Source organism: Polyodon spathula, chromosome 2, assembly GCF_017654505.1.
Source record: "Polyodon spathula isolate WHYD16114869_AA chromosome 2, ASM1765450v1, whole genome shotgun sequence".
NCBI lineage: Eukaryota > Metazoa > Chordata > Actinopteri > Acipenseriformes > Polyodontidae > Polyodon > Polyodon spathula.
This window is the reverse complement of record NC_054535.1, coordinates 80811795-80830884: the sequence shown is the minus strand read 5'-3', so window position 1 is coordinate 80830884 and position 19090 is coordinate 80811795. Positions and strand designations below refer to the sequence as shown.

Sequence of the window (19090 nt, the reverse complement as noted above, 5' to 3'; positions counted from 1 at the left end):
AGCTCAGGCAACTCTCCTCCTTTAATAGCTGTAATATGTTACTGAAATATAAAGAGCAAACAGGAATTTAATCTATATCCATGTACAGTATCTACACAGAGAATGGATGATCTGTAGCTAAGGTGACATCAGGAATTGTGGAAAAAAATCGAGGATTTTACTATATCAGAGAACTAACAACAATGTATTACTAATTACATTGTCAGGGTATTTATTTGTACAATTGTTCTACATCTTTTTTTAATCAATTTTCATTCTTCAAACACTTTACTTTTGACATCTATTTAATTAATTTTTACACACAAAGACCTCTGCTGAACCTTCTCTTTACGCTGCTGATGGAGGTGGTCAGATAATGTCCTGCAGGTCTGGGCAATGCTGGTCATTAAGGGCTGGTGTCCCTCCTGGCTTTTGTTCCAAATATAACTTAAATTACTTCAGTGGGCTAATTATTAGTCCAATTAATTAATTTCAGGCACAGTTGGAACAAAAGCCAGAAGGGACACCAGCCCTCAAGGACCAGGATTGCCCACCCCTGAGTCTTGAAGTCTGAGCCTTATTTACTTGAGATCATTTATAGCAGCTATAGTGACTGCCTACATAATACATACTGTACACACATAAACACATATATTAAAATGGGCTACCTCCTGTGACCAGGATGGCTTTGCAAGGGTGAAACAGATATCAAAACAGTGAAGGTCGGGGCAAAACTGAAGTGCAACAGCGCTCAGTGTTTTATTAAATAAACAATAAAACAAACAGTTTGAACAAAACAAGACACAAACAAAAGGGCACGTTGGCCAAACAAATAAACAAACAAACAAACAAATAATAAACAAGTATCGTGCTGGTTTTCACTATAGCAATTGTCTACTCTTTTCAACAGACTCGTGTCTCTCTTCTGACACACTCCAGCCTGACGCAGACAGCTGCAGGCTTTTATACAGGTGACCATCTCCCGATTAGCAACAATTAGAGAGAACGCCACGTCGCCAGAGCCCCCAGAAGGGAACTCTGCGTCCCCAGAGCCCCCAGGAGAGAACGCCGTGTTGCTAGAGCCCCCAGGAGAGAAAGCTGTGTCACCAGAGCCCCCAGGAGGGAACTCTGTGTCGCCAGAGCCCCCAGGAGAGAACTATGTGTTGCCAGAGCCCCCAGGAGAGAACTATGTGTTGCCAGAGCCCCCAGGAGAGAACTCTGTGTTGCCAGAGTCCCCCGGAGGGAAAGGCATGTTGCCAGAGCCCCCAGGAGAGAACTCCGCGTCGCAAGAGCTCCAGGTAGAGAGTCCAGTGTCGCTGCCCAAGAGAGAGTACCCTAGAGTATTATTCAACATATGGGACTGAATTAAATTTACTCTACTTGTCTCACGCTCTTCTTCTCTATTTGCTGAAATAAAACAGTACCGTTTGTGGGTTTCTTTTTTTACAATGTTGCGCCTATCCCATTGCGTCATTGTAGGGGTGGACTTAGTGTGTTCGCGCCTGGATGATTGAAATGGGGCGCGTACCGCCTGCAGCGATACCTGTCTCAAAGCCTTTGGACATCCTGGACAGGCGTTAAAAAACAGGTGTTTTTGTGATTTTGTTTAATCTTTTTCTTCTCCCCGACAGATGGCAGAAGCGTATCGTCCCCGTTTGCGTTGCCTTAGGTGGAAAGTCCATTGAAGGCGGAGTCACGGGAGGGGAGAAGGCGGGGGTTTGAGATCCGTCACCAGGGAGACGGACACAGCTACAGAGCAGCAGATTGGCAGAAATACGGGAGCACTGTTTCATGCTCATACTTCCAAAAGGACAAGGAAACTGTATCACCTGGACCGAAACAAACTCTTACACTTGGAGAAAGAATTGTGGACTGAAATAAACACACAAGCGTGAAAGAATATAAGAAGAAAAGTGTTCGAATACCGACCCTCGGGGGTAAATTAGAGCGAGAACACATGTGCTTATGACTTGAGGACATCACACTGTTTCTGAGAAACTCATCACAGATGTAGAAGTAATAATAGCCCCAGACCACACCAGGAGACCGCAGTCACGGTCTTCATGTGAGCTTAACCCCTGTAAAAAAGAAGGAAAACCCTAGGGGAACAATAATGCATTTTCTTTTGTAATGACGTTCTATTTATTACATTTGAAGCTAAAGTCAAACCAAACTTGGTTTGTTTTCCAATACCCTACTACAAAAATAAAGGGTGAAAAAACACATTCATCGCACAGCCAAAACAAAGACCTTTGGAATATTTCAGAACGACAAGGTAAGACAAAGCAATAGTTGTTACTGCATTGAAGGCAGCATTCACTTTGTTCAAGTAGGTTTAATACAGTTGCATGTTTAAAACGAGTGGAAAAAGGCAAAATTAGTATATCGGTTCTGTGTTTTTATGCACCACGGAATTTACGTGTACCAACAGTATGTGGTTTCCTGATATGTACCTCTAAATATCATAGATTTGAAACTATTAGCTTAATTTCGTAATATTACTTTATGTGTTCAGCATACTGTATTACATTTACAGGGTAACGTAACATCGTGTGTTAGAAGTTTGTTTATCATGTATTTTACAGATTTGGCCGAATAATTTAGAGAGTGAGATACACACGAAGAGGGGGATATTGAATTATTTCTTATTTAATTGCTGGAATTTTTAATTTTTTTTTTTACATACATTATTTCGATGAATGCACATTTGTCACCCAATCTTCCGTGATTCATTGGATTGGAAATATTTCTATTTTCGTAAGGTGCCGCTTCTTCTACTAGTTTGGATCTTTAAGACCCCGGAACTAAGCCGGCATGGGTTGTTTCTGTGCTGCTCAAGAGGAGTTTTACTGCGAAGTTCTCCTTTTGGATGAAACCAAGTTGACATTAACCACCCAGCAGCAGGGGATAAAGGTAAGAATAAACTGACACCCTAGTGCAAACTCCTGTCAATCGAAGGGTCTTTTCCTGACGGGCTCTATCGGGATTTCCTATTTACACTGATGAATAAAAGCTCAGCCTTTTGATTTAGCTTGCTATTTACTGTTACACCCCCACGAAAACTCGAGAATGTGCCATTACCCTTATTACGAATAGCGTAATTACGAAATTATTACGAAATAGCGTTTTCTGGGTATCACTTAGTAACGATTTGATGAAGTGCCCTAATTTAATGTTGCAAAATAACATAACAGCACAGGAAGTTACTTTAACGGTAAAATGAGAAACGTATACATGCGTGTTTCAGATTCACTTTTATATAAATGTTATTCTTTGCTAATGTATTTATTTACGATATTGTGTTACATTTATACATGTTTCTGAATGCATTTTTGGATGATGCTTGTACAAAGTCTATGGTTGTTTGATAAAGAAATTCGCAGTACACATTCTTGAGAGGTTCTGTGGTGCTCTCAGCTCGGATAATTTTTTGTTATTTAGCTTTTTTTTATTACTTACATTAATTAGGGATTCTGGTCCTCAAGCTGCTACCATTCATCACCACTGACTACAGATATATTGTGTAATATGAAATTCACCTATTAATCTTAAACATTGCTGTCAGATTATCTTTTGATCGTTGTAATGTTCAGCAATGCAATTTCACATGCACGCTGCTATAAAAATACATTCTGGCCATTTTATATTAACACTGGCTGTAAATCTAGCAGAAGGAGACAGATATGGTTTGATCATCAGATGCTCATTGCATTCATTATCCTTTGTACAGCAATTGCTTTTTTTAAATACACAGATATCAGAACACACACACACACACGTAATATTTTTAATTGCTGAAAATATCAGCTCTATGTATGATTCCCTTTAAATGTTATTAATATAACATAAGAACATTTATGAACGAGAGAAGGCCATTTGGCCATCAATGCTTGCCCGGTTTTGAGTTGATGTTTGATCTCATCCCGTGATTCAGCATCAACAACATGTGTATGTGTAGGTAACACATTCCAGACCCACACCACTAAAGAAGTGTCTCCTACCCTCTGGTGAAAAAGGGAAACCACCAAGCCCCTAAAAGGTGACATGACTTGCTCCTGCAAGTAGTCGTGGCAAGCAGGTATCAATGAAAGGGGTACTGCTGTTCCTAATTCCCGACAGCAACAAACCTGACTAGCACCAGGGTCTACTCTTTGAAAAAGTGTGCACAAAAAGCAAAATTGTTGCATCATAAGCCCGTTAGAGCACAAGCAGTGTAATTATTTAAATTATCTAAACACAAGCGGTGTAATTTTGTGTCTTGTTAGTGAACATCTGTACATGAAGCATGGTTCATTGTAAGTACAGCATTTTGGTTTAGTAAATAGCATTGTGAACCTGTGAAAAAAATGTTTTTACTTTAAAGCTCATCAGTAAAAACCTATGCATGTCTAGTACATAGTGTCTGTATGCTAGTTGGTTAAAACACATTTTTAAATACCTGTGTCATTTATAGTCATTAAAATATCAAATTAATGATGTCATCAATACCGTACAATGCAATACAGTGTAAAAACAAGTGCAGCGATTTCCATGAACCTTGAAGAGTTTAACACATACAGGAAAGACTTGTAATTTATTCAAGAAGTGTGTTCTTTGATGTTAGTTTATTACTGGTGAAAGATTAAATGTCTTTTCATGCTTCTAGTCAGAATATTAAAATATAACATAAACAGTCCTATGGAACCAAATTTGGCAAAACTACACAGGGAGTAATTAGATCATGTCATTTAGCAACTCTTTTTAAACTGTGCTTAACAGAGAGTGATTGATTGTATATCTTTGATTGATTATAGTTTCACTAACTGCTTAATTAAACATTCCAGTGTGAACACATTTCTGGTTCAGTGTAGCAGTCGAGCCTCTGTTTAAACACTACTGAAGGGCTTATAGATAAGAAAACTATTTTATGTAGTCAGTTTATCAATTTCTGCACAGTACTGTAATATGGGTTAAACACAAGTCAGTAAATAGCAGATTTCTGCTTACACCTTTTATAAAAGAATATGTTTAAAATATTATTTTCTGTATTAGGTCTAGCCAGTAGTGGGCTGTGAGCATTATTGCTATGTGTGGATTTTTTTGTTGTTGTAGGCAGGAAATATAGAATTGGTACAGCATATTGTATGTACGCAGTTATAACAAAATGCACCTTTTCACCTCTATGTAAAATTATCTTTTAAAATGACGATCATATATCTGAAATTGGTCAGTAAGGTATAAAGAGTGCTTTGCAGATGAGCTCAGCTATTCAGGACTCTGCAGGGAATTGTGAATACAGTGACACTGTCTTCCCTGATGTGTGCCAAATTAATTACTGAAAACACTATGACACAGAGACAAAAATGAATTACCGGCAACTGTTTTACTAGCTCTTAGTCAACCTGAGTTTCATGCATCACACATACATGGTTTGAATGCAGATCTGCAAATATAAGAAATACATCTACTTTTTATTTTCACATGCTGACCTGATTGGCTTGGTGCAGATGTTGACTGATATTCTTATGGTGGGGATAATGTGGTTTTCTATGTAAAGCAGAAGTTATTTGTAAAGAAAAAATACAAAACACAAGAACATTTTGTTCTTTAATTATGGATGTTGATATTCAACCATAGCTGTATGGAAGCCGATATTACTTTTTTTATATATATATTATATATATATATATATATATATATATATATATATATATATATATATATATATATATATATATATAAAACTCTGTTAGCAAAACCTATTCAAGACCACAATAAAATACCGCACACAAGTGACCTTTTTTTTTTTTTTTTTTTTTTTTTACCAACTTTACTGGTTTACAATGGCACTATGTATCCCTCCTTGTGGAAGGTTGAACTAGCTGAATAACTGGTGAGAGCTATTGAACTGTGCACTACTCTTCAAATTCTAGAATATTACACTATATGTCAACTGCACCAGTCAGACATTTTTTTTTTCTTAAATCAACACACATTCATGCAGCCGCTTAGAAGCGATCATGGTAACAGGAACATTCAAAATGCCCCTACAAATTCCCCTAGGGGAGTGATAACAGCTTCCAAGTCTCATTAATACAACCTTTACTGGAGTCCTAGAGACACAGTAGAGTACACAATTATGAATCTGCCTGCAGCGTTCCCAAGAGAAGCTGGATGCTGAAAGGACACTCTACAGTACAGGAGCAAAATGAGCAGACATGGAAAGATGTAAACCACTGCCAGCAGTAACCAATGCAAAACAGATACCAACAGAAAAGGTTTCTGATTTATTTAATTTTTCCAATAGTGCTGCACTTCCGTGGAGTACTGTTGCAATGCCAACAATATGCAGCTTGGATCATGGGCAGTATACCAACTGCTCATGTGTACTGCTACAGTACTATGGCTGTCTGGTGGTCACAGTTGCTTTTAAAAGTGATTCAGAGTGAATACCCTCTATATAAATATCCGATTATTTAAGTTTGATGAGAATTCAATAAAAAATAGCTTACCAAAGATGACCGTCTTTGTGTGTGTGTGTGTGTGTGTGTGTGTGTGTGTGTGTGTGTGTGTGTGTGTGTGTGTGTGGTTACCATTGCATAATTTAGTTCAATGGTGCACAACTCAGGTCATGGAGGGCCAGTGTCCCTCCTGGTTTTTGTTCTAACCATACCCTAAATTAGTTAATTGGACCAATTAAGCTTCTAGTAAGGTCCAATAAAGTACTTCAGGGTGCAGTTGGAATAAAAACATGTTGAGGCACCGGCCCTCTAGGACCGAGTGGTGCACCATTCAACCACATTTCAATCTCAACCACATTTCAATTTCTGCTTTAAAAAAAACAAACAAAAAAAAACAAGTAGGGATTCCATGGTTTTTGCTATAACAGTGGTGTATAGTAATTCTTGTAATACAATGGTTGAAACAATGAGATCTTAACATCTGTTGTGTTTTGTACAATGCAAAGAGTTAACTTGGTATCTAGCCATACAGAAAACCTTCCTCTGAGTTGTGCTGTTGACAGGCATTTACTTTCAATATGAGCTTCTTTTGGGTTTTCAAAATAGGAGACAATCAGATCAGCACATATTAGCTGGATATACTGATTATATATTTTAGCCTGCTAGCTGCTGCCTGATGATGATAACATATCACCAGAACCCTACTGTCACTTGCATGTGATTTGTCAGCTATTTTGTTTCTGATGACAGACGAATGTATGAATGGATTATATTCAAATTTGCAAGTTCTATCGGTATCAGGATTGTAGAGATAAACAAAAAAACACATTGAATTGATGTGCTGTTTCAACGACAGAGAATTGTGTGCAATTGTGCATTAACTGTCTCATTCTTTGTTGTGGTTTACTTGACTGTCGGGTGACTTTGTATGCTAACAAATGAAACAATGTAAACAGTAACGTCTTGTTGTCTCGCCCAAGTATAATTACCTGTTTGTCATCACAATGTTATTTGGTGATGTCAAGGTCTGGTTAGTCTTGTAATGTGTATTTGAAAGAAAGCATGTTTAAAAGAGTACACATTGTTCCTTATTGGTTAATTTGTTAAAAAAAAATGTATTGAGAAATTGAGGGTTCCTCTTTACTGACAGTGACCTGAGCATGGCAAGCCCATAGTTACCAATTGAACCAAATGAGACCTCACTCTGTTACATTGTTTAACCTTTTCAGTGCCCCTTGTCTTTTTACAGTCTTTGTGTACAAATAGTGAGAGGTCTCAATATAAATATACAGTCCTATTAAAATGAAAGTTGTAACGATATGTACCCTAAGTGTGTCCTTTTTAATAATGTTTCCTTCTTTATGGAGGTTTGCAGTCCCTGCTTTTTTTCTGCTGTCTGTTTCAGAAAACAATGCTCACAGTAAGTGCATAGTAACAATATAATTGATTATATATTTAACTGTGCTGTTGTTGATTACAACCCTCAACCATCCTCTATTTATGAAATTCTGTCCAAAATCTATATCTAAAGCTACAGTTTTTTTTTTTTTTTTTTTTTTAATCTTAGGTATCAATATTTTAATGTCATGTCACTTTAATAGTTCAATGTAAAATTGCAACTTTTACAGTGGCACTGTCTGTGTCTGAGGGGTAACATGCTATTTAGTGTGACTAGTTTAAGATTTTTTTTTTTACATTGAAAGTAACTGTGACTATTACAGTTAACCAATCTTCAATAATGTATTTAAAATTACTGGTGATTGAACATGCAAGGGGTATATGATGGTCCCAGCCAGCCACGCCTGGATGCAGAGGCTCATAACAGCACACAACGGCAATGCACTCAGCCACTGGGAGGATGTTCTTAATCTTTGTTGAATAACTATCTTCCAGGCATTAGCTGTTATATGTGTCTTAGTCTTCAGGTCCTGTGCCAGGTAACATAAAAGCTTCTCTCTCCTCTGTTCGCCAGAAGTCGTTGTGACCCTTTTGTGCAAACAGTAGTGACCCCTTCCTTCTGTCAGCTGTTTGCTGCTGCATTTCTGAAACAAACATGTTTCCCTGTGTCATTAACCTCCTGCAGTTCTGTTCTCTCTGCACAAAAGGCTGTTGGAAAGATCAGGTGGCCCATTCCCTTTTAATTGTTAATGATAACACGAACAGATGGACCAGTCTGTACCTTGTAGAATTGTGCAGGCATCAGTTCTGTGTAGGCCAGATAAAAATACAATAAATTAAAGCCTGAATATTTTATTTAATTGACAGTTTGTTTGTTTTTCTCCACCACCTTGTTGGCACAATAACCAACAGGGCAGGTTAGATTAGACTTTTACAGAGCTGTGTTGTGAATTAAACACATTAACAATTACCACTAGCTATTATATTGATCAGAAGAGACTTCTGAAATATCTCTCGTGTTTAGATGCAGTAACTGCTAGACCTGAAAAGGTAATACTTAAAGAATAATTAGCTTCACATTCCATTTTCATATATACAGTCAGCACTCGCACGTCCGACCCTATACAATTTTGACTTCAGTGACAGTTAAACGCGTGTTACGCATATCTGATTATTTAATTTTGGTCCAACTCTTGTCCGTTTTTTTCAGGGAACATCAAAAAGGTACAATATCAAAATTACATATCTGAAAGGACTGTGTTTTAAAATAAGTAAGCTTCCATTTTGATGTACTGTATTGATTTTGTTGGTACAGTACTATCTTTTCTACAGAAGAAGTATTTAAATTCAGAACAATATGATTCTGCAAATATCACTTGCCAAAAGAGATGACATGTGGACTGTAATACAATACATACAATCCGGTACAAATTGTAGCAGTATGTAAAATTCCCCGTTAACGACTCAACAGCAAAATATAAATGTTACCCGTACAACGCAAAAGGTAATGCAATTTAGCAAAATATTAAAAAAAAAAAAAAAAAAAAAAACACAACAGTTTCCAGAATTAAAACAGTATCCAAAGTCAGTATTCAAACTTGCAGAGTATCATGTTCGATAAGGCCCTAATGTCACAGTTCACTTGCAAATGAAAATGCACAAAAACAACTAAAGATTGCAGATTTAAAGAAAAATACAGCACAGTATCTAAAACAGTTTAATGATTAACTGTCACAGTAGCTTGTCTCTTTGCTTTGTTTTGGTTGCATTTTCATCAGGTGAAACTGGAGGAAGCGCTCTGTAGCTGTACAATAAAAACAGACTGATTTGGTACGCAGAGAGGAAAAAAACGGGCTGTGACAGATATTCAGATACATTGTAACATTAAAGAGATGGGCTTTGTATCAGAAAACTGGTGAAAGAATCTGACAACTAGAAAAATATTTATTAAATTGAATTAAACTGAATATTTAAGTAATTGCAATTACATTCAGAGTGATTGGAAATGTTGTAAAGGGGTAAGTAAATCAATATATGAAAATTCTTAGTCAAATAATTGCATTTGGATGTCACAGCATAGCGAACTTCACAATATTGATTGATTGTAGGTTAAAGGCAACCTCACACACTTTTGTGGAACCAAAACTTGTAAATTGTACTGTTGCATACAGTGCAAAATGGTTATTAACTATACACTAAAGTGATTTCTAAAGGTCAAGAATTCTTATTGCACTAAACAGTCAGTCCTATTCAAAAGCATTTCAAGCTGATTCATATTTTCATGCATCACAAAAATCATTTGTATAGATTTGCCCAAAGATCCACCCCCTAATCTAAACAGTGATGTCTGTTAATACTGGTATTGTTTAAATCATTTGAAAATGCAGAATTTCAATAACAGTACATTGTTTGGTAGCATATGTTATGAAGACATCTTTTGAATACTGATATTCATGATATTTCAGTTTTCAAAGAGATTACCAAGGAAAATGCCCAGTTGTACAGATGTTATGGAGCCTTTATGAAGGTTTTATGAATCCTACATAAAATATACATTTTGATGCAACTAAGTTTCATGTACTGTGAACAAAATCAGTGTTTCCATACTATAAATGTAATACTCCAGTACAGCAGAAACAGTAGACTAAAACTTTTATTTGAACATTTTGATCAAAAGAAATACAACTTCAGTATAGCTGGCTTCTGTGAGTTCAAGGAACTTTTGTGAGGAGCTCATTTGTTGCTCATTTACTCTTTGCATGATTGTCAATACATGTAAATCTTTCCACATTTTAATAATTTAATGTGCATGATAATGTCAGTGACTTACTAGTGACCACCATGATATCAAAAGCCCCAGCAGTCTAGCCGTATCTTTTGGGCAGTGGCTTATTGTGATGGTGGAGGTGGCTCACATTGACTGAAAATGTGTGATCACAGCACTCAGCAGGGGACAGGCAGAGGCAGCATAAAGTGAAACTGCACTGCTTTTTAATTTTAATATGTATTCCTTGTGTGATGTAAAAGAAAAAAGCCTTTTTCCTTTCTGCTTTAATCCTTTAAACAATAAAAGTCATGTTGTGCAATGGCATATTTTTCTTTTTGTTCTGCTTACTCGATAAATATTAATCAATGAGAAGTAGCCTCAATTCTCTTCCTTGTCGGCATTGTCACCTTGCAGAGCAGGCGCCATGGATCGGGGTGCCAGTCAGGGGAGTAGTGCTGTGGGATCAGCACGGAGCTTTTGCTCCTATTAATATATGGAGGTAGATATACATGTGTGTAACCCATACAAATAAGCAAAGAATACAACTGTAAGAAACCACTGAGAGATAAATAATGAAAAAGTTTGGCTAGTAGGAAAAATGCCTAGACTGATCCCTAAATGACACCTGTGCATTTTACAAACTAAACACAAGGGGTGGGCTGGACCTGGTTTGGCTCACTGATATAATAAGGAAAACCTCTGGCTTAGTCAATATTTACAGCATTCTCTCCCATGGCCTTTGTGAAATCTGGTTCACGGAATTGTTTTCAGTGTTTATCTGGAATTTGCCGCAAAAAAATAACAACATTTCTGACGCTATTACTGAGAGGTGCACTATTTTAAACTTATGTGAACTAGAAACGGGGACAGTGGTTCCTTTGAAGGTTCAGTAAAACTGTGATTTTCAGATTATAAAACCCTCATGTTGACAAAATAACACAAACATGCAGCTGACAAACAGTAGTGGGGCATTTCTCACCCTTAAAGTGTTTGTATATTTTTCCCGCAGACACTTCTTTTCTCGAATTTCAGAAATAATTTCTAATAATAAAAACAGTTTCAGCAAAGGCTACATCTGTTTTCCTGTCACCATTTTTATCTTAGTTTTTTCACATTTTCATGGTATGTTGAAAATCTATTTTTCTGTTTCACTCAAAAGGTCACCTTTAACTCACCAAAGAAAAGTTTATAAGCATTAACAATCAATACTAAATACTGGTCTTAAAAGTTAAGAGTGATTAGAAATCACCCATTAATGTAAATTATATGTGGACATTGTAAAGCAATGATGAATGTATTAAATTCACGTTGCAAATTTACATGTGATTTAATACATGTTCAATACTTTGACGTGGGACTTTCTACTTGGCAGGAGTAGTATTGTTACCTGCCAGATAGACAACTAGAAATTAGGTAATTTAATAGTCAGTTATGTATGTAATCCCTTAAATTGTACCTGGACAGACATACAGTATAACAGTTTGAAAAAAAAACAAAACTGTTCCTTCTGAAGCAAATCTCTATACATTGTGGTTTAACCAAAACCCTTCCTAGCCAAGCTTTGTTTTATTTACAGTACTGAACCATGTAATGTGCAAGCAGAGGTGAGCTATTGTACCTTTATGTCCATGACCCAAAGTTGCCCTTAGCAGACTGACAGCAAGGTATTTCTCCCCAAAGTGTAAATAGGCTGTAAGAATGGAATGTTTGAGGAAGGTTAAAGGTCATGGGTACGACTGTGTTTGGTTTTGTACCCTGGGCTTACAGTAATGCTATGGGCTAACACTGGCAGAACACTGGCTTTAGTATTGATGTGCTGTAGCATTATGAATTGATTTAGTCACAGAATGTGTTCGTGCACCACTTCAGAGATTCCAGAACTAACAGTTCTTATTTGCTCAGTCACAAGCAAATATTTTTCACATTCTTTGATAAGATGCCTTTTTAATGCAATGGCTTCCATATTATTATGCTTTACATTTTTTGTAAATGTGTTTATATATGTTAAATGTTTGTGATGTATACGCCTTACCTCAGGCGTCGTTTAATCATATTACCCTTAATTTGAATGGTTTTATATTATATTCACGTTACTCCTGTGAACTTTTTCGTGACTAGATTATGGGGTCTCAATGCCCTGTTATAGGTAGAATGTTAATTGTGTCAGTGCAAAAGTTAGAAAACAACTAACTGAAACTGCAGTTAAAGGGATTAGTGGGGCTGAAGGAATGTATGTGCAAGTTGTCTTTTGCTAGGGAGTTTCTCAAGCGTTGGATACATTGAGATTCTTTTTCTATAAGGCTCAGTAAATTTGGCAAAACTTATTTTTGTACTTGTCTGTGAGTTCTGGTTAATAATGACTTCCTCATAAATAACCCAAGTATTCCCCATTGGAATTTTGTAACGTTTAAGCTGAAAATCCCCCAAAATGTAAAGATTATTATTATTTTTTTTATTTTACATGACATTGGTGGGGATTCACTGGGAATCAGGTATGACTACACACCATGTCAGTATGTAAACTACAACTGGTATGTTTCTGCATCTGTCCAATATTTTATAGTATGGGGAATAACTTCATATTATATTTTCCATGTGATAAGTCATCATTAGGTTTATTATGTCTTCTTAATTCATGAGTAAACTATGGTTAGAAAAACTACATTCCCTCTAGCCGATCGCCACGTCACCACAGGCGAAACGTTTTCCCATGTGGCTCAACTGTTTTTCACCAAGTTCGCCACGGTGGCGAAGGCTTTGAAAAATGTACTTGTGTAAGACTGCCAGCACGATTACTTTCAGCGTGTGCTGGTAGGTGAATCAATACAGACTGTTTTAGTTTGATTTCATTTTGCCAAATGAAAGCCCTTTAGCTTGTTCACGTAAAATGTACCACAAACGTTGTGTTTGGCAGGAGAACAGAGGTTCTAATTAGAAACAGTCAGCGGACAGTGCTGCTTGTAAATTTATTATTATTTTTTTTAAAACATGACATCCAAACAGACACATTCTTATGGAATCCCATTTCCGTCACCAAAAAAACAAACAATAATGAAATACATTTAAAATTTCCATTATAAGGTTGACATGCTGTCTCATTGTTATAGTAAGTCAAAATTACGAGGTAGTAAGTCGAAATAACGAGATAGTGAGTCAAAATAACGAAATCCTAAGTCAAAATAACGAGATAGTAAGTCAAAATAACAAGATAGTAAGTCAAAATAATGAGATAGTATGTTAACCTTATAATGGAAATTTAAAATGTATTTTGTTTTTGTTTTTTTTTTAGGTGGCGGAAATGGGCTTCCATAAATTCTTGACATTTAAAAAAAAAAAAAAAAAAATGTGGACAAATTATCAGAATCATGTTCCCAAAAATGTAGGCATGCCCAAGAAATACCAACCATGTACACACAACTAAAGTATGACCATGATACTAGTCACAGGGAGATGAAGCAGTCATGGTTTCAGACATATCCTCTAGCCCTGAAAGAAACTGTTCACAGATGGCAAGCCAGAAACACGCAGCTTCAAAAGCTTTAAAATGTGTTGAAAGATATTTTGGAAATAGTAAGAGTGGATTCGAAATAATTTATTATTTTAAAAAGAAGAATTAGTCTCACTATGATATATTGAGTTTTAATGTCAGAATCGGTGCAATATTACTGTCAGTAGTCCCAGATGAAAGAACACGGTAAAAAAACAAGTTTTTAAACACAGTAGTGGCTGTACAGTCCTACTAATATTATTAGTCACATTAGTACAAGCTTGTGCAACTTGAGCTGCTTTTGGTCAGGTAGGCATTAATATTAACATGCACTTATAGCACTGTCCTGCATTGGAAAGAATACCACGTCACAGTCAAATTAATGTAAAGGATTATGCAGTACAAACCGCAAACGCAGTCTCTGCAAACCTATTCAGAATTTAGGAAATCTGTAATGATGTTTTTTCATGTCGGACTAAGTTTGGCATTTATTAAATGGGAATCAGAGTTATAGTGCACTTTCAATATACTGCTTATGTGTATTATAAAGTGGAGGGTCTGGCATTTAAATATCTACATATTTTCAAATAAAATACATGTCTTTTCGCCTTGTGAAACAGTGTGTTTAACTTGTTTTACAGTATTGTTAAGTGACTTAAGTTTTTCCAGTGTGGCTAAAACATGTTAAGCTGCTTTAGCCACAGTGGCTACCTAATTAAAGTCTTAGAGGGAACGTAGGATAATACTGACTAACCTATAACCCTCTCGCTTTTTAGGCCCCTACTTTGAAGCAAGTGTAAAGTCATAGAGGAATACAAAATAGGGTAAAAAAAAAAGCAAGAAACTACTCAGAACAACAGCAAGTACATCTGTTTCCATTACAGATATGTACTGTATGTAAATAAAATAGAACTGGCGTTTGATTTAAACATTGGTTTTGTTAGAAAAAGCTTAACTAGATATTGGGAATTATAAATCATTTACTGTAGCTAAGTATGCATTTAAAACACTAACCTAAATAATACTGTTTTGTCTGCTTCTCATAATCACCACCCGTGCTTTGTTTTCTTCCAAGCCAATTTTCGGTTTTAATATGTCATTAACTTCTTGCTATAATCAAATCCATTATGCGCGCACACATTTTGCATTGTCCCTCTGCAGTCTCATTCTTGGACTTGCCTATGACCTGATCAGAAAGCAGATGTGTGTAAAACAATGAGGATATCTTGTGCTAATTTCCTTTTCATTTATTATTCTTCCTGGAGGGAAAACTGCCCTTTCCTCTGGAGAAAGTAATCCTGTTCACACATAAACAGGATCCAAAGGCTATGGTTGGCAATACAGTATGGAGCTGCCCTAAAGGGGGATGGTTTAAATGGAAAGTTTAATGGGCAGAGTACTGAAAGTGTCCATTATCTTTACTGTTTCTGAAGCACTTGTTTCTGCATGATTTAATTGATTCAGTCTGTCAATGCACGGCAGTTGTTAAAACAGTCTTCAGTGCATTATCAAATCCTGTCAGAACACTGCACCAGATTTAACTGAGCCAGAGAAGCAAGGCTCTAATGATTGAGTGGAAAAGGTATAATAAGTAAATAATATGCAACATGACATACAGCTATAGAATTAACACATTTTGCTTCATGAAGTTGAATGAAACCTGCTGAATAGTGTTATGTTAACTAACAATATTGAATTACATACCACTTTGTAGTTTTCCATATACTTCACGAAAAAAACAGACAAAAAGTAGACGAATGTGACATTTCGACATGAAATACTGTACTACTATGATGGGTTTGCAATATCATTTTGTAGTTTCTTTGATAAAAGAGCTAAATTATGTTCATATATTTTTGTTTGTTTGTTTGTTTTACTTGTATCTCAGTCTTTATAATACAAAACTTTTGGCCAGAGCTGTACACTCAGGAGGAGATTTTGTAAATTACAGTAGGCCTACAACTTCAGTTATTTATCATCATTGTCTTGTTTTGTGGCAATCCCTTGATGATGGAAGTAGACAACTGATCCTTTTCAGACACACTTTAGATCCTAGACTATGTGTGAATGCACATCCTATTTTATAGATTCCTAGAACTGTTATTTTCTGCATTTTTTAGGAATTATTAGTAAACAAGCACACTATTTTCTATTATATTCACTTTTGTGTTGACATTTGAGTATTATAAATCATGTCCCCATCAGAACCTGTCATTAGTAACTAAACTTCTAAAGCAGCTAACACATGGCCTGCTCTGCCATTGATGCAACAATCTTAAAATCATAAGAGAAAAAGGTATACATTTTTTTCCCCAAATCAAACTGCAGTCTGGTATCTTTGATATGGGTAAGTCTGATTTCCACTAGACTATTGCAGTAACTTTGAACGCATAAAGTCAGTAAGAACCAGAAAGCAGCAGGAACTTTTCATTTATAGCCTGTTCCCCAAGATACCTGCATATTACAAATGGAAGTGTAAAGAACAAGAAAAGAAATAAAAAAACATAAACTCTTCACCTGAAGAAAAAGGGGACCACTGATAACATACATTGTGCAAATGAAAAGTAAGAAAACAGTAACAATTTTTTTTTAAAACCTTGGTTACTACCCTGTGAAGGGCTGTATAGCTGTATATTCTTTTTTTCTAAGACTCTTTTGTAAGCTAGGAGTTTCATGGTGTCTTGGGATCCTCTAGGCATGTCTTTTGTCAAGTAAGTAATGCGAATTGTAATGGGATTCTATTCTCTGTGCTGTGGATGTGGTGCAGGATATGTGTATTGAATATTAACTCAGTGATAAAAGCAAACATTACTAGGGATTCTGGGGTATTGAATTTAAGCTGTGGATGAAATTATGTTTTTAATGTTTTATTTATGTTTGGGGTCAAGAGAAAAGTGTTTAAAAGAGAAATAATTCTGATGTAATTAATATAAAAATGATTAGAATGCGTTTAGAGACAGGAACTTCTCTTTGATCTGCAGATTTTTAAATTGTTTTTATTTGTGGTATGATTAAACAGGCGAATATGTATATTACATATAAAAAATGTTACAGTCTGTATTGCAGTCTTTCTTGCGCTTGGATATAGATCGGGTTACAGAATATAATATATTTTGACATTTAAGATCCTTAGGAAACAGCATGTTTTGACTCAGAACTAAGTTTTTGTGACAGAACTTTTCTTTCTCACTTTAGTTAATGTGATATCACTAATTTTACTGCATGTCCTATCTGGAGATAAACATTTTTGTAAGCTACATGGCACTGCCAATTTATGGGGGCCAAAATAATGGTTTCATTTTTAATCATTAATTTTGAACTTTTTGAATTTTGAACAATATACAGATTAATATTATCGGTTGCAACAACACTTGATAGAAAAAAATAATAATAATAATTGAGTCTATTTAAGGTTGATTTGAAACACTATAGGTTTGATTCCATTCCAATATAATACCATTGAATTGGCCGCATTCACACTGGGTCAGTTTCAAACAGACTTGGTCTGGTTTGTTTGAAACAATGTATCAGTGTGCTTGTTGTTCACACCTATCTGTGAGCAAAGGGGCAGAGTTCGTTTTTATGTATGCAAGCTATAAAGTTAGTTTTTTTGGTCATTTTCGATTTTTCTTTTTTTTCGGACTGAGTTAGTTTTTGTTCACAATGCAGTTTGCAAGTGCACTCATTTTGTTTATATGGTCTGTGAACCGGATGTTTACAATATCCTGCAAAGTATCTTGAAAGATGGCTGAAGTATTGCTCAATTTTTTAATAGCATGTTTTAAATTCTTACATATTGTTGTGGAAGAAAGCAGGGGATTGAGGGAGCACTTCGCTAATTTAATTAATACAAGTGTTGAATGACGTGCAGTAGGAGAATAGTACAGTATTTAATTACATAGCACTGTTCTCCTACTGCAGGCAATTTGAGAAAGGAAAATATATTTGACTATTTTTGTGAGTTTTTTCCAGTTGTCAACTTGAATTTTGGTGTCTGACAAAATTTATATTAGAGCTTTAGTTTCTTGCACTGTCTATGTAATTAGGGTTCAAGGAGGCAGTGTGGTCCAGTGGTTAAAGTCCAGTGCTTCTAACCAGAAGGTCAGACCGGTTCAAATCCCACCTCTGCCACTGACTGACTCACTGTGTGACCCTGAGCAAGTCACTTACCTCCTTGTGCGCCATCCTGCGGACGAGATGTTAAATCAATGTCCTATTGGATAAGTGACTCTGCATATAATGCACAGTTCACAGCCTACCTCTGTAAAGTGCTTTGTGATGGTGGTTCACTATGAAAGGCGCTATATAAAAATAAAGACATTATATTATTATTTTTATTATTACCAGATTTGCAGAGTGAAAAACAGGGACTTTTTTTTTTCTTCAATTCACTGATGCTATACCAACTCTGAAGCCATTAAAATAACAGTATATAATAACACAATAATAGTTAAACATTGGGTGTATTTATTGTGGATGATAATAACTAATTATTTTCTTTATATTGTCATCTCAAAATTATAATTTAGTATTACCATTTAAACATGATAAACATAATCAGAATGATTAAGCAAATAATCCATGATTGTTTATTTAATTTTTTAACCGAATAATCTTTGTTTGACTAAGTAAGATATGTTTCCGCATTCTTGTCTTTCAAGCTTTACCATGCCGATCACCCACTCTGTCTGGATGTTTACGATCTTTTAGATTATTGTTAAATCATTCCTGGTCAGACGCCCTGCACATTAGAATGTGTGTTTTGTGTCTGGCAGCCATCTTGTCTCAGGATTGGGGGAACAGCCTGTAACCGAGATGGCCACCTTGTTTCTGGCACTAATGGCAGTGGAGTTTTAATTGTCGAAAATACGTTGGCGGCATTGAGTGTTACTACTGCATTATCAGAATTATACTCCTTTTCCAGGATTGAGCACTTTAAGTGTACAAAGTTTATCAGTGTCTTCCTTATATTAAAAATAATTATACATTTTCTTAATCATTAACACTGAATTTCCAAGT

At 35.9% G+C, this 19090-nt stretch overlaps 1 protein-coding gene across 4 annotated transcripts in view; it reads left to right on the top strand.

Annotated features, from left to right (window-relative positions):
- The first annotated feature begins 1751 nt into the window (after nucleotides 1–1751).
- The window catches only part of LOC121301900 (band 4.1-like protein 4A), a 90785-nt gene continuing 73446 nt past the window's right edge, over nucleotides 1752–19090 (top strand). For all 4 annotated transcript variants that reach the window (XM_041231637.1, XM_041231621.1, XM_041231630.1 and 1 more), the window contains exons 1-2: nucleotides 1752–2254; nucleotides 2742–2892. In XM_041231637.1, the coding sequence (XP_041087571.1) occupies nucleotides 2794–2892 (99 nt within the window). In that variant the 5' untranslated portion in view covers nucleotides 1752–2254; nucleotides 2742–2793. The remainder of the gene's footprint in view (nucleotides 2255–2741; nucleotides 2893–19090) is intronic.